The following is a 16326-nucleotide window of genomic DNA, read 5'->3' as shown; positions in this document are numbered from 1 at the left end:
AATGGACCTTAAGTGGGTAAAAGCTGGTCAGGTCAAACTTTGAGAAAAAAAAAGAACGTAATAAAACCTGGTAGCGCGATTCTAATTTGTCCCACACCGTGCGCAGGAGGAGTAAAACCATGTTCCCCTAATATATGTAAAGTCATCCGAGCGCTCAGCGATTCTCCTGAGGTTGTTAACCCTAATGCATTGCACTGGACATTAAACATTATGGAAATGGCTGTACTGCGACGTGATTGGTGTAAGTAAAAGCTTATTAGGAGCACATCGTTTGAGAAGGGGGAAGGAATATCTTGTCACGTATGGTACCTGACGAGGCATCTGGTGTAATCTGAAACCCGGGGGAGACGACTAAGCCCAGTGGAATGAACTGATTGGAGATACTGTGGAGTTAACACACCTCTTTGTAACCAATTTTGATAATATTAAAGCTCAGAATGAGATGATTAAAATTTTGTACTTGATTGATTTTGTACTTATTGGCATTTTCCAGTGTTATAAGAAAAAAGATATGGCTTGTTCTCACTTGCAAAGTGATGAAATATGACGAGCATAAATAATAAATCCAAGCAAAATATTCCAAGAGGGTCTGATAGCAACTGATGGAAAGAGTGAAGCACAACAGCTCCACTTTTGGGAGGAAAATGTAAAACTAAAGGTTCAACATAAAACGAAAAAGGTGAAAGGAGAAGGTGCGGGTTAAAGGAATAGGCCACCGTTTTTCCACACTGAGATGTGTTCTTACCTGAGCTTAGACGAGTAACTTCACCCCGTTTGGAGCTATAGGAATATACTGGGAGAGGCCAAATGCTAACAACATCTTTGGTCTTTTTGCATGACTGAGGGCACACAGTTCTCCTATACTGTGGTATGTTCTTACCTGAGCTTAGACGAGTTGATACGTACCTGTCTGGTCTTTGTGCGTGCCCGCGGAAGAGCGTGGTAGCCTCCAACTTCACTACCGTTTGGAGCTATAGGAATACATTGGGAGAGGCCATATGCCAACAACATCTTTGGTCATTTTGCGTGACTGAGGAAACGCACAAACGTATCAACTCAGGTAAGAACATATTTCAGTATGTAAAAATGGTGGACTGTTCCTTTAAAGGGGCTAGATGCAAGTTAGCCATTTTATGCTCACTACTGCCACCTCAGATCATACGTGTAACTGCAGCTTCTGTATTAAGCTCGTGCATGACGGCACTTCGGACCCGAAGTAACACCTTTTTGAGTGACAGTGCAGGATTTTAGAGGCAGTTGTGGTGAACAGGTCTGGGCTCATTCTACACATTAGGACATTGTTGGAACATGTAGGGGGAGGAAAATACTCAATTTTAACATTTTTAAACTCTGTATAGTCCCTTTCAGGTCAGGAGTTCGGTTAAATTTAGAAACAGAGAGAAAAATGAGATCAGAAAAACTGTTTATCATTATTATATTATCTGGCCATAATAGACACTCTAAAAAATGTATGACGAATTAACAAAAAAAACTGATCTCGTAAAGAAATAGGGTTTTCCTGCAAAATAGGACTTGTTTTTCAAAGAGCTTTCAGTGGAGATGTGACGTATTTCCTGTGGAGTTGAATTTCCCTTGTGACTCCAATGATTGCAGCCAGATCCTTTTGAAACCATCCATCCAAACGGCATCCATAACAGGAAAAAGTCATGTGACTGAAACCCTTCCAATTATCAAGGTCAGGTGCTAAATAATGAGCTCGAAAATAGCATTTCGGGCATATTGCGAATTGCTTTGACATAATCTGGATGCCCTTTGTTGTATAAATGATACAATATTATTATTTGGATAGTATTGCTGTAACATAAACCACAGTCAAATCATTTAGAAAAATCTTGTTAGAAAAATCCCAATTGTGTTTCCTCAAAATTGTTCATCCAGAATAGATACAAAGTTATGGTGTCTATTATTTTTGGTTTGAATGAATGATCTGCTAATGTAGTGCTGCTAATGTAGTGACTTAAAACATCTCACATCCTTTAAGTAAGTCATTTAAATTCCCTGTGTGCAGTGTGCATACGTCTGTGCAGTGCAGGGACGAGGAAGCCTGATGAATGGCAGTGACAGCGGATCTGTCTGTTCTGGTGTGAGCTCCTAAATCATGTTTGGAAAAGGCCTGAGCATCAATCAGTCCGTCCGTGATGAGTATTGTTCAAGCCATACATTTTTCAACACGTTGGAGCAACTGGTATCTGTGGAAAAATGTAAATTCAGCTTGCTGTATATTACGCCAGTCGAGCATAAAATTGTAAGTCCTGGCATGTTAGTGGGATGTAGCTACTACAGACCATTTGTGATTATTTATGTGCGAATACACTGGACTACAAAGTTTGAATGTAAGAAGCTGTATTTGAAGACTGTGCCTCATGCGTCACATCTTTTAATTTAATCCTATAAATGCACTCTCTATCTCCTTTCATAATCCTGCCATTTTATTGATGTTTTGAAATGCTTTTATACATGCCTTTCAGTCATGTGACCATTGTTGTTATGGTGGCCATTTTGAATACCGATGTAGCATTATCTAGTACTACCACATGTAACAATATTTCTACTTTACTATGAAAGTGAAAGTGACATTTTGATGTACTCGTAATCATTGCTCAAGAAGATATGCACGTTTATGTGAAGAAACCAGTGAGTCAGTATTTAAGATGTTAGCATTCTACCGGTTAGCATTTAGCTTCAGCAGCTCAGCTCCGACCTCTCCGAGAGAAAGCCCTGAACCAGACTCCAAACCTTTGATACAACTTGTGACAGAGCTCAGATCTGAGCTGTTCTCCAGTGTTCATAGATGTGAGCCACACATGAGTTTATCATGTTGAAGCCATTGGCAGTTGATTGAATGAACTGTTAATGGTTAACAGTTGCTAACCGGTAGCATGCTAACGTCTTGAGCAGCTTAAAGACTGACTCAGACTGAGACTGTTGACATGACAAACTGTAAAAATCACAGAAAAAGGTTTTCTGCTTCCTCTACGATGAGTTAGTTTAGCCTGCATAATGCTACTTCGGTATTAAAAATGGCCGCCAGAACTATGTGTGATGTCATTGGAAACGTATGTATATATATATATTCTTTTTTCTACAGCAGCAGAACTATTAGCTACTCGAGATTTTCCCCCAAATGTATCACTCTCTCTTTATCATGGTGTCTCTGGCCTGTTTTAAGCATCAATAAACTATATATCACTGGAACCTCACTCATTTGTGTAAAGTCTTCTGGTTGAAATCTTTTCAAATCATGTTTCGGATCAGAATATTCGCTGATTCTGACTACCAGTTCGATACCACAGGAGTCCAATGACAACATTATTGCGTTATGCTTAGCTTCTTTGTATGAGGTCTGCACAAAGAAGCTTTGTACTAAACCACGTTTTATTCTCCAAAATAAAGTCTGTGCACTGTGAGTCACGCTGCTTGATTCTGCCAATGTACTGCCTCCACTCTAAAGACCCATTAAAGTAATCAAAACGGTGATTATTAGAGTGTGTAGTGTGTACAGCACACGGTAGCGCAGCGGTTAGTGCTCTCGCTTCACAGCTAGAAGGTCCGGGTTCGATTCCCACCTGCACGGGGCCTTTCTGTGTGGAGTTTGCATGTTCTCCCCGTGTCTGCGTAGGTTTCCTCCGGGTACTCCGGTTTCCCCTACCACTAAAAACATGCACAATAGGCCAGGATGAATGAGGTGAATGTATGGTGGTCAAAGGGTCCGTTGGCGCAGACGTGTGTAGTTGCGAAAGCGCTTCTGACAGTCTCCCCCAGGGGAAACTGAAGCTACAAACGTAGCTATGGAGTGAATGTACAATTGTCTCATGTAAAGCGCTTTGTGACCATGTCTGTGAAAGGCGCTATATAAATAAAGATCTTCTTCTTCTACAAAAAAAAGTATGTGGTATGGGCATAAAATCCAATGCCATTATCGTCATTGGATTTAATAACCCTACTTGAATAGAGTGCTGTACATTCACTGTTACTATGGAAATCCGCCATGTTACTGCTCGTACATGCAGTAACATGTAACGACGAACATAAGCTAAAAACAGCATAAAAAGTGGAAAAAATCGCCGTAGAACAACTGAGTCACACCTGCTAAATACATCTAACAGACTGTAGTCTAATGTAAATGTTTTATTGTTGACAATAGCTCCAGTATTTCATCGTATGAAGTGTCTTTTAGCTGCTAATCCCATAATGCTTTACAATATGATGCGGAAATCTATTACTGTGTTAATAAAATGACACCAGTAAACTACTTTCTGTTCAAAGGCAGGAGTGACCTTGACATCAATCAATTCCCCCACAAATTTGGTGTTGATCCAATCCAGAGGTTCTCAACCGGGAGGCTGTCAGGACCCACCATAATTCTAGGATGTCAAGCTGTGACCCATAGAAGAATGACATTTCCTAGATATAATGTGAAATACTGTGTTTTCTCCACAAATTAATGTTGAAAAAATATGAAATAAACTCATAAAGCTGAAATAATGACCAAAACAGCACGTCATTTTGAAAAATATTCTGATGTTTTTATACTGTTATCGGAGAAATGTACTCTGGAAAAGACCCATGACCCACTGAAAATGGTTCCGCGACCCACCAGCTAAGAACCACCAATCTAATCCAATTAATAGAGTTCGGGAATGTGACGTCATTTCACTAAGCATTATGGGATTAGCAGCAATTGTAAACTAATGGAGATTTTAAAAGTAAAAATACTGGAGTTATTGTTCACATTAAAGGGGCTAGATGCAAGTTCGCCATTTTATACTCACTACTGCCACCTCAGGTCATACGTGTAACTCACCTTTATATTAAGCGCGTGCATGACGGCAATTCGGACCAGGTCTGGGCACCTAGGACATTGTTGGAACATGTAGGGGCGTAAAAAACATAATTTTACCATTTTTAAACTCTGTATAGTCCCTTTAAAACACTTGGACACCACAGTGAGTTAGATGTATTTACCAGCAGTAACTCAGCAGCTAACTGAGTTGTCCCACGGCTATTTTCTCCACTTTTTATACTGTTTTTAGCTAATGTTAGTTAGTAATGGAAATGTATGCTAACAGCTGCAAAGATGGTGGATCTCCATGGTAACTGTGGAATTTCCCGAACTCTATAACAGTACAGTAGCATTCATAATTAAAACTTCTCACCTCTTCTTCTCATAATTCATTGAGCTGATGTCTGCGCTGTCTCTTGTGTTATTTCCATTCATTATCTTTTACTGTAAGCTGCAAGAAGATACTATAATATGTCTGCAGGGAATTGGAAAAGCTTGTAGTCCTATTGTAAACTTGTCGCCATGGTGTGTATCTAGTACCTATGTAACGAGTTGCTTGTGTCGTTTCAGGAAAGTGGTTCAACTACGGCATCATCTTCCTGGTTCTGATCCTGGACCTGAACATGTGGAAGAACCAGATCTTCTACAAACCTTACGAGTACGGCCAATACGTGGGTCCCGGCGAGAAAATCTACACCGTGGAGGAACCGGAGACCCTCTCGCTCTTCAACCACTCCACTCTCACGTACGAGTGGCGCTGCAACAACATCGACCCGCGCACGAACCAAACCTACGTCACCCGGGACATGTTCCTCCACAGCCGCTACGTCGGGGCCAGCTTAGACGTCAAATGTTTAGCCTTCATCCCGAGTTTAGCCGCCTTCGTGCTGTTCGGGTTCTTCGTCTGGCTGTTCGGGCGTTTCCAGGACAGCGAGACGTTCACGGAAAACCCGGACAAATCGTACGAGAGGATAAAGAGGAAGTCGCCGTCGGAGTACAGCAGCAAGGACATGGGCACGACGCCGGAGGAGACGCACATCACCATGACGGACAGTTTGAAAAAGGCCGGGACGCCGATGCTGCTGTCCGTGGACGGGCAGCATTTCGGGGCCACGCCCTCGACCAATTCGACGATCTCCATGGAAACGCAGGAGACGCACCCGAGCATCGTGATCGACAGCGCAGAGCAAGACGAACCGGCCGTGTTTTTTGACGTACGCAAACTGTCCCCGTAAGAAGTGACTGAAATATAATCAGTGTCATCAACAAAGGGACGGATAGTTCAAATGATTTGGATTCGGAATATTGATCTTGACTCGGTGATTAGTTAATATTATTTTAAGAATTAGGCTTATATATTCAATTATTTATCTGCCTTCTTATTGATATCCAGACATGTCTTCATAATTATATGCTGATAGGCAGAGGTGGATAGTAACCAATTACATTTACTCAAGCACATTACTTGTCTTACTTGATAGTATTTTTTTTTTCATTATTGTTAGGGATGCACCGATATCAATACCAGTATCGGGTATCGGGCCGATACCACATGCTTGTGCGCATACTCATACTCATTAATATGGTCCCGATACCAGAAACCGATATCACGCGGGACGCAACTCTCCGCTGCAGTGAGAAAATAGCAGCAAACTGGAGAATTCTTTAGTGGAAATACAATATTCCACATAGAGCTGACTTTATTACTCCCTAAATCAGAGTCTGTGCTGGATTTAACCAGAGCTAAATGTTGTTAGTGCTGCAGCGTGGAGTCTGCAGTGTTTACAAGATACAGGCTAATGTTGCCAACTAGCCGCTAACTCGCGGCTAACAGTTCTGCCGTTCTTACGTTGTTTTATGCCCAGGGGCTTATTCATCTGAAAAAACTAACCCAGCGACTAAAAAGTCCTCAGAGAATCCAATTTAAAGAGACACAGCATGTTCATATTGAGCAAAAATGAGCTGCAGCAAAATAATGAAAATGCTGTAGCTACTGGATAAGTTGCTATAAACACACGAGAAAATCCACACAGAGCTGAAGTAAAGAACGAAAAAAGGCCATTTTGCTGCAGTAATAAGTATCTCTCAAAACTATTGTTAAATAAAAATACATAAATGAATAAAGCACAAGCATTGAGGAGCTTTTGGACATGAGCTGTTCTGTCTATGATGGACAGTGCAATAAATGAATGAATGAAAATGAAAAAAATAAAATGGCATCTGTTCGATTCTGATAAAACTTCTCTTAAAAGTGTAGCCTACTTTACTCAAGGAAATGTAAATGAGTAAATTAACTAATTACTAACCAATCTGCTTAACCACTTCAAAAAGTATGTTGAAAAAAATGCCTTGTACTCGTATCGGAATTCGGTATCGGCAAGTACTTAAATCAAAGTACCCGTATCGGTTTTAGAAAAAGTGGTATCGGTGCATCCCTAGTTATTATTTAAGGATTGAGTCATGATGCTGAGGACAAAACAGTGTTCTGATGTATGTGCAGCAGCCTTAACCACTCGGCCACTGGCTGCACAACATATTCTGAAGAAACTGTACGTCTGAAAGTAGTTTAATCACAGTATTTTTACTCTTATTTTACAGTATCAGTACACCTACTCCTTCCACTGTAAGTAAATCAGAGAGAAGTTTCATTATATACTGTATATTGTATATAAAAAGAAAGTGTTATCATTTTTATGGCATATGAATAGGAAATATATTTGTCTTTCAGATTACATCAACACTGAAATGGCAAACGGCTCAAAACTATATTCAAATAGTTACTCAGCCCTTAAGTTGTTTTTTTTACCTTTACTTGAGTAATCATCTGAACTTGGGAAGAATTATCCTTTAGTAATGCTAGTCTTACTTGAGTAAATGTTTTTGCCACCTCTGCCAGTGGACTTTGAAACCTTATCTGGTTTTAAGAACCTTTTTTTTTACCAAGCCACTCAGAACGTGTTATAATATATAGTAAAATAGATTCTGCACAACAAAACTAAACTACAAAGACACCACCTGGATTTGGCAATAGTCTCCCTTTGGATTATTACTTCATGTTCAGTTATGCGGCCATAGAAGATCAAGATGACTCTATATTCCGAAATCAAATACGTTTAACTTGATATTACCCTTTCCCTGTGTTAATACCAACGGATGAGGCGACTGTGTTATATATTTATCTATTTTTGTAACTCTTTTTCACTCTTTTCCAAAGTGGCACCCAGTTCAAAACCCCACTGATCTGTTGAATGCAAACTCTACATGGTGCTGGCTGCAGTTTTTCACTTTCATAACTCTGAGTCTTTTGACAACACGTTTGGTGCCTATTATTACATTGTATTTATTGTATCTAACCAGAGTTATAGCTACAGTTGTGCCTTGATAATTCACTCGAACATACCTTATCGGCGTAAACAGGGGAGTCCAGGAAGTGATTACAAGTTTCTATGTTTTATATATTCGATCCACCTTGAAAGTACACAACATAATTTACTTTGAACTCCAAAGTAATGCTTTCTTCCTAGACCTCACTAGGTTCATGTTGGCCGACATGGAAATGAAAATACTGTATTAGTTAATAATTGTAATTTCATTTAACATCCAGCTCTACCAATGCTCAACCCGTCTAATGGGAAAATAATGTTATTAACTATCCATAGTGTGTGGACTAAAAATACCGTTATACTGCATAAAAATGAGATTGTGGGGTAATATACAAGTTCATACTGCAGTGATATAGCAGCAGGACTTCAGTCTGTTATATGGACTGCAAAACTATGCTTGAATTTGTAGCTTTTTTTTTTCAATCAAATAATAGTCTCTCTTTTTGTATTGTTTTCAATGAGAACTGAGGGGTTTATTACGAAGCTGGTTGACCTTAACATGGATTTGTTCCTCTAACCGGGGTTGATAAACTCCAACATGGAGCTTCTGGATATTAGCGGTCCTACAAAGCGTGTTATCAGTGGTTTAGTTAACCCTGGGTTTCTCTGAGGATTTGTGAGGCGTTCATGTGAAACCGGAGGAGTCAGCGCCAGGCGGCCAATCACGGAAGAGACACAGGCACAGTTCATCTGAAAATCAAATCCCATCACCAAACTCATGACAAATATATTATACAGATTATACATTATACCCGAACCGAGTCTGAACCAAGCAGCACATACGTAAGGATAAAGTCCACATTCGTTAACAATCTTTATTACAACTTAAAGGAATAGGCCACTGTTGTAAATACTGAGATATGTTCTTACCTGAGCTTAGACGAGTTCATTTGTACCTGTCTGGTCTTCATGCGTGCCCTCAGTCACGTAAACACAGCACAGACAGCGATCCAAGTATAGTTACACAAAATCAAAAAGGGGAACTATATTGTTAGGCGTAATAATACCAGGAGTAGTTCGACATCTGTACAATAAAGTTGTTACTGCGAGAGATATTACTGCGTGGATGTCGAAGTACTCCTGGTATTTTTACACCTTACAATATAGTTCTCCTTTTTATCCACTTAGAAAATCCACATTGTTTATTTTTGTGTAACTATAATTTATAGTGTAACACTTCACGTAACCATATTTAAATAGGGAAAACGTGGAAGAGCTTGGTAGCTTCTATCTTCACTTCGTTTGGAGCTATAGAGAGGAGGAGAGGCTAAATGCTAACGCCGTCTGTGCTGTGTGTGACTGAGGGCACGGGTGAAGACCAGACAGGTACAAATGAACTCGTCTAAGCAAAGAACATTTCTCAGTATGTAAAAACGGTGGCCTGTTCCTTTAAATGCAACACTCCTATTATTATACAGATGAGAAATAATCCTTTATCATGTCGTCATGTAAGATCTGCATCAGACCCAATGTTGCGACTTTATCAAATCCATGCACGCTTTCAAATAAAGGACCTCTGTCGTCGCTGCTCAAGGTGCTTCCTCCTCTTCCCTCTCTGCTCCTCAGTCCTCACCCTCCTCCGCAGAGTTTGTGGGACAAAGCGGAGGATTCTCTCCTCTGATTGGTCAAAAGCGGTCCTCTTGTCTAAGCTGGGAACTAAACCTAGTCCCGAGCAGGTTTTGTGCTAAGGGGGATGTTTCTGAAGTTATCCAGTTTTCTACTAAGGCAAAACCAGGGTTAGCGCTAAACTTACCCTGTTAACCGTCTAATCCTGCTCTATAGTATACCCCTCTGCCAATCACCTCCTGCTCTATAGTACACCCCTCTGCCAATCACATCCTGCTCTATAGTATACCCCTCTGCCAATCACCTCCTGCTCTATAGTATACCCCTCTGCAGATCACATCCTGCTCTATAGTATACCCCTCTGCAGATCACATCCTGCTCTATAGTATACCCCTCTGCCAATCACATCCTGCTCTATAGTATACCCCTCTGCCGATCACATCCTGCTCTATAGTACACCCCTCTGCCAATCACATCCTGCTCTATAGTAAACCCCTCTGCCAATCACATCCTGCTCTATAGTATACCCTCTGCAGATCACAACTCGTTTGCCATGGCCTCTCCACAGTTTAGTGACAAGTTGATTATTTTACACCTACATTTCACAAGGGAGGCCTTTTGCACTACAAACACATTCAAATGTCCTCATGTGTGAAGATTATGGCATAATTTAGGCTCTATAACTGTTTGCTAAAGTGTAATTTTTCCTGACTTCCTGGACACACCTGGTGTTTACGCTGCGATCTGAAGATGTCCTATTTATATCCCGCTTCACTAATGTCCTTTTGCGTGCGTCAAATCCTATCTTACAAGAGTTTACCTCACTATGTGCTCAGACTGATGTACTCCTGTGTGTTTTGCCCTCTGTTTAACTCAACCATTATGAGCTTCAATGTACACTGATGACCTAATCACATCCCTCTCCTCTTATTAAATGCAATCAGTGGATGAAATAGCCGAGCATAAAGTCACCTGATGATTGCCGATTTGGCCTGTAAACCCGGTCTGCATACTAACACCGCAGCCGGCGCTTTTGCCCTTGGCGTAGACACGAGGCTCCTTCAAAAGCTCACGGCTGCTTTTGGAGTCCAAATAAATTGACCAGAAAAAACTTTGAAATGTTGTGTTTTTTGGAGCTGTCAAGAATGCATGCGGACTCGGAGGGTGTTTATTCCCGATTTCAAAGTTTCCGCCGTATCTTGTTTCGGTCCCAATTTCCACGGCTCGGATCTGAGCGCTGTATCGTCTGAGTGTTTGTGCCCGTGTCTTGTGTTAGGCTGACTCGCCGCCTGACGTACTCCATGTGTTCTGTTCAGAGGGGGACAGTCTGGTTCTGCTTCTTAGAGATTGGATTTATGCTTCTTTGGAGGTGCAGCAAATCCAGCATCTGCATTAAAGGCGCATCTGTCTTGTTTTTAAGCCATTAAAATGAGCTAGATCAAGTGGATCTAAACCAAAACCCTGCTGATGAACCGTATATGCGACGTCTGCTGTTCCCAGTGTTCCAAATTTTGACCAGGCTAATCGTTTATTAGCCTGCAAATGAATCTTGTTTTGAAAAGTGGAACAGCCTTTAAAGGGATAGGCCACTGTTTTTCCATACTGATAAGGGGCAGACTGACCACTTACCACATGGCTGTAATATGCTGTTTATATCCTGATCTCTTATTATCTCAGTGCCCTCTGCTGGATACATGTGGAATTCTTTCCTTTTTTTAAAATTTAAGCTGCCCCCTAGTGGCTGGAGTGAGCAAATGATTTTGTCAAAAATCCATAACTCTGCACAGGAATGGGCTAGAGACTTACTTTGTTTTCTGACATGTTCAGGAATTCATGCTCCTCAAAGGGCCACATTAAATCATCGGACCTTGACCTTAACATATGTGTCCTAAGGTCAGGGGTAGGCAAGTTTGCGTCGTGGCGTGCCAATTTTCCTCATTGCCAAAACGCCAAGGGCCTCACCATTATAGCCTGAAGTAAATAACTTTTTTTCTGCAAAATGCCAAGTGGTTCTGAAGTGGTTTTGGCTTCAGGACCCAAATACAACTGTAATTTGTCATATATCATATAAAATACTGTATTTTTATTGAACAAGCAGTAGATATGCTTTTATGAGAACAAAACAACCCAATATTATGAATTTTAACAGCCTCAGGTGTGTTTCCATGCAGTTTCAGATGGAAAACATGGGTGAAACAAGTACCTTAGACCCACTGAAAATGGTTCCGCGACCCACTTTTGGGTCACTGTTTTACGTTACATGAGACCAAGTGGGATGTTCTGTCGGACATTTTAAAAATACTGCATTTTTAGAGTACTTAAAACAGGTATTTAATCTCTTATTTGCATAATATTTCTCAAAATCATCTTAGGGGCCAGAGGTTCTGTCCTGGTGGGCCGGATTTGGCCCCTGGGCCTAACGTTGCCTATCCCTGCTAAGGTGTTATTGCGCCTTACAATATAGTACCCCTTTTTATCCGCCTAGAAAATCAACGTGTTTAATTTTATGTGACTATTGGTCGTTTCTAACTTCACCCCCGTTTGGGAATATACTGGGAGAGTTTTGTCATAACAACTTAAACAAAACCTCTGGTCGGTTTTATGCTGTTACTTCACTCATCACCTAGATCAATAAATACGGCGTCTGTGGAGCAGTACCAGACTGTCTCACTCTGTGGAGAATGGATTAAGTCGTTCGGTTCTGGAGTCTAGACTTGTGTGGCTTTGTTCAAGAATACTGATGTATGTGAATAAATGAGAATATCAATTTAAACCGTTCAAACCTAAAAAACGTCAACACACATCGCATGCTGTGTTTATTTCAGTTGGATGAGATGCTAAACTTGTTCCTTTCATACTCTTTACTTTGTAATTTATTGACATGCGCCTCTATGCCCTATATCAACAGTCCTCTGCAAACGGGAACTCAATTTGTATCATGTATAATCATATTTTTATACCTATTAGTAGCTATAGCCTATTGTTTTGTTTCAGTGGTTTTCAAGTGTAATTTTGGGGCCCAGATACTTGTGCCACTAAAATAAACAGTATAGATTGGATAAATTGAATCCTAAACCTCCGTTTGAGAACCACTGAAGGACATGATGTGACCAAAGATGTAAAAGTGTTTTGCAGAATATTGTAATTGAAGAAAATATCTGTAAGGAAATGTGCTTTTATTTTGTTTTTGTGCCGTTTTTGTCTGTGGAATCATGTGGTTTTTGATCAAAGCTGTTAATGGTCAAGCAAGTCGAGATGTTTTATGCTTTTTTTTTTATTGTGATTTTACATGTGCACAGTCATTTCGTTAACAATATACTGAGCATATCATAAAAACAGTCAATCCACAGCGTATCCTTAGTTCCTCTAGTTTGATTTCATGTGCGGGTGTGAAGCGCGTGGGCGTTTGCTGCTGGACGTTGTTTTGACAAAGGCCACTCGGTGAAGAGGTCACGGTTTGGGTTTTTCAACGACTGCTGCTACTTGTTATTGCTATTATTAGAGCTTATGTTTGACCAAAGGCAAAAGACCCACGACTCAGAGAGCGTCTCAAACTTGGATCACATTTTCTCATGTTGATGAATGTAACATTTCAACGAGTAAACGGAATGAAATGGGGGGGAAAAAAACAACTTTTATTTCTCTTGGTGAAAAAGATAGTGATGTCCCGCTCTCGAGAATCAAGTCTGGTAGCAACACATAACCTAACTCTAATCTCCCACTTAAAAAAAAAGATCCTTCACCTCAGCTCATGTCACTTTTCTTTTGAATGTTTACAATTGTCTAACGGGTCTATCATTGTGTCTTCGCGGGTGTTTAATGCTTTACGTTCTGTTTGTGCTTTTCAGGAACCTTATTTAAAGTCTTTTGGATATTTTTCTGTCCTACCAATAAATACATTTCCTTTAAACTGTTTTGTCTCTAGCTATACCTGTCTATAGTTGCTCCTCCACTTCAGCTTTACCCAAATCTAAAAGCTTCTTCACTGGCGTTTACAGCCTATAGGCCAGAGTAACACCTCACTTGAAAGCGAAGACCTACAAAACGGATCAAAGATCACTTTTTAATTATTTTTTGTTTTTTTTCCCATCACTTTTTTGTTCTTTTTTCAGCACTTTTTTTAAAATTATTTTTTGTTATTTTTTCATGACATTTTTGTTGCTGTTTTTTGTTTTTTTCATCACTTTTTTCATCAAAATTATTGGGTTTTTTTCATCACTCTTTTGTTATATCTTTTTCATCACTTTTTTATTTTTTTATCACATGTTTGTAGTTTTTTGTTTTTTTCCATCACTTTCTGTTGGTTTTCATCACTGTTTTGTTCCTTTTTTTGTTTTTTTTTAGCACATTTTTGTTTTTTTTCATCACTTTAGAGCAGTGGTTCTCAACCACTGCTCGACCCCCTTGGGACCCCCAAGGGGGTCGCGAGACCAATTTGGGGGGTCAACAGATCTTGTCAATAAAAAATATATTTAAAGGGACTAGATTGAAGTTGGTCATTGTTATACTCACTACTGCCACCTCAGGTCTTACGCGTAACTGCAGGGTCTATATTAAGCTCGTGCATGACGGCACTTCGGACCCTAAGCAACAACTTTTTGAGTGACAGTGCAGGATTTTAGAGGCAGTTGTGGTGAACAGGTCTGGGCTCATTAGGGAGGAAAATACTTCATTTTAACATTTTTAAACTCAGTCTTGTCCCTTTAATGTAGCATATAATATCATATTTAATTGTAGCATGCATGTGCTATTTAACCAGAGTGCCATTATTATTTCATTTTCTTTTTTTAAAGAATTATATAGGCTAATGTTCCTATTTCTCATGGTGTGACCCGGGTGGGGGTCATGAACCCCTTTAACTGTTACAATGGGGGTCGCGGCTCCAAAAGGTTGAGAACCACTGCTTTAGAGATTAAACCTGCTTCAGTCAATGTTTAAACCTTGCTTTACACATTAATTTACTTACTTACTTTTAAATTTTGTCCATATTCATTAATGAATTTTGGTCGTGATTATATTTATCACTAATTAAAAGTAGGCTTATTTAATGAGACTAACATATGACTAAAATCTCTAGATATATTTTTTGGTCGAGTAATACAAAGTGAATGTAAGGGCATCTGAACATTTGAAAAAGCCATATTTCATGTCATTTCACTGTCAGATGAACAAGTCTGACTTTATTTATGAGGGTGAATATTAGTAAACTGTTTGAATACAATCATATGTATTATATATTATATATGTTATATATATTTAACATTTCACACACTTTAATCTACTTTTCAGTGCCTGTTTAGTCTTAGTTTTAGTCCCGATATCAACGTATGCATGGGAACAGTTACTAGGCAACGGTGCGGGTCAAGATTGCGCAGCTGCTGACCCAATTAATGTGAGAAATAATGATGGTATCTCCACAAGGACACTTCCCGGAGCACGGCGCGGATTAGAAACCTGCTTCGGGCCCAGCGCCGCCGATGTTGATTTATGGCGCTTCGTGGCTCTGTTGGTATTCGGTTTGTTTACACTTGTCCCGCTGTAAAAAAATGACTTATAGATTGGGTGAGATTTCTAAGTAAAAATGATCATGGAGGGATGCGGAGAGTGTTTTTCAGCCGTGTTGTGCGAGATGGATCTGTAGAGCTCGAGAGGAAACAAAACAAGAGGCTTCTGAAGATTCGTTTTAGGGGAAACATGGCGACTGCGCTGGATGAGACCTTGCAACCAGATATTTAATGATTCAAAAGTGATTCTTCTTTTGTTTTCTTTGTAACCACTCAAAATAGATCAGGGGTGTCGAAGTCGTTTTGAAAAAAAATTCAGCCCCCATGGCGGGTCGCGGGCCGCATATACTGTAAAGGACTGTGGCCTAATAAACAACAATGGCATTCACCTACTGTGCTTCATCAGCCTGTGTCAGACGTTTCTCAAAGTGCTACTAGTGCTAGTCAATATTCATTCACTCCACACTCGATGGAGGTAAGTTGCTATTGTAGCCACAGCCGCCCTGGAGCAGACTGATCATTTACCACATGGCTTTAATATGTTGTTTATATCCTGATCTTATTATGTCAGTGCCCTCTGCTGGACACGTGTAGAATCCTTTCCTTTTTTTTTTTTAATTTAAGCAGCCCCCTAGTGGCAGGAGTGAAAATTCATAACTCCACTCAGGAATTTTTACATAGGCCACTCAGAGTATAGCTTTGTCTTCAACTTTTGGTGCGATGAAATCCATCCATAGATTGCATACATGTGACATCACAAAAGAGATTGTTGTGGACTTTCAAGGAGCGCGGGTCCAGCATGCTCCTCTTTACAATCAACGGTGCTGCAGTGGAGAGGGTGACCAGCACTAAGTTCCTGGGTGTGCACATCAAGCTCTCCTGGACCATGCACACTACATCACTGGTCAAGAAAAGTAATCAGCGTCTGGAAGTGACTTCGTCCCACCCACTCCCGGTCACATGTCGGGGGGTTTCACACAAAAAATCCCACGTGTTTTTAGCGTTGACTTTGATGCACGATGCCGGCTAATCAGCTGTGTGCTAACTACAGACACTTTTACAAGAAAGA

At 40.2% G+C, this 16326-nt stretch overlaps 1 protein-coding gene across 1 annotated transcript in view; it reads left to right on the top strand.

The window, feature by feature from the left end:
• The window catches only part of tmem117 (transmembrane protein 117), a gene marked incomplete at its 3' end in the record, with an annotated part of 118675 nt that extends 112636 nt beyond the window's left edge, over positions 1 to 6039 (top strand). Inside the window, exon 8 of the mRNA XM_079567113.1 lies at positions 5375 to 6039. Coding sequence (XP_079423239.1) covers positions 5375 to 6039 — 665 coding nt within the window. The remainder of the gene's footprint in view (positions 1 to 5374) is intronic.
• Positions 6040 to 16326: the final 10287 nt, after the last annotated feature.

Source organism: Gobius niger (genome assembly GCF_951799975.1).
Source record: "Gobius niger genome assembly, chromosome: 12".
Classification (NCBI taxonomy): domain Eukaryota; kingdom Metazoa; phylum Chordata; class Actinopteri; order Gobiiformes; family Gobiidae; genus Gobius; species Gobius niger.
This window is presented reverse-complemented; position numbering and strand designations above follow the sequence as displayed.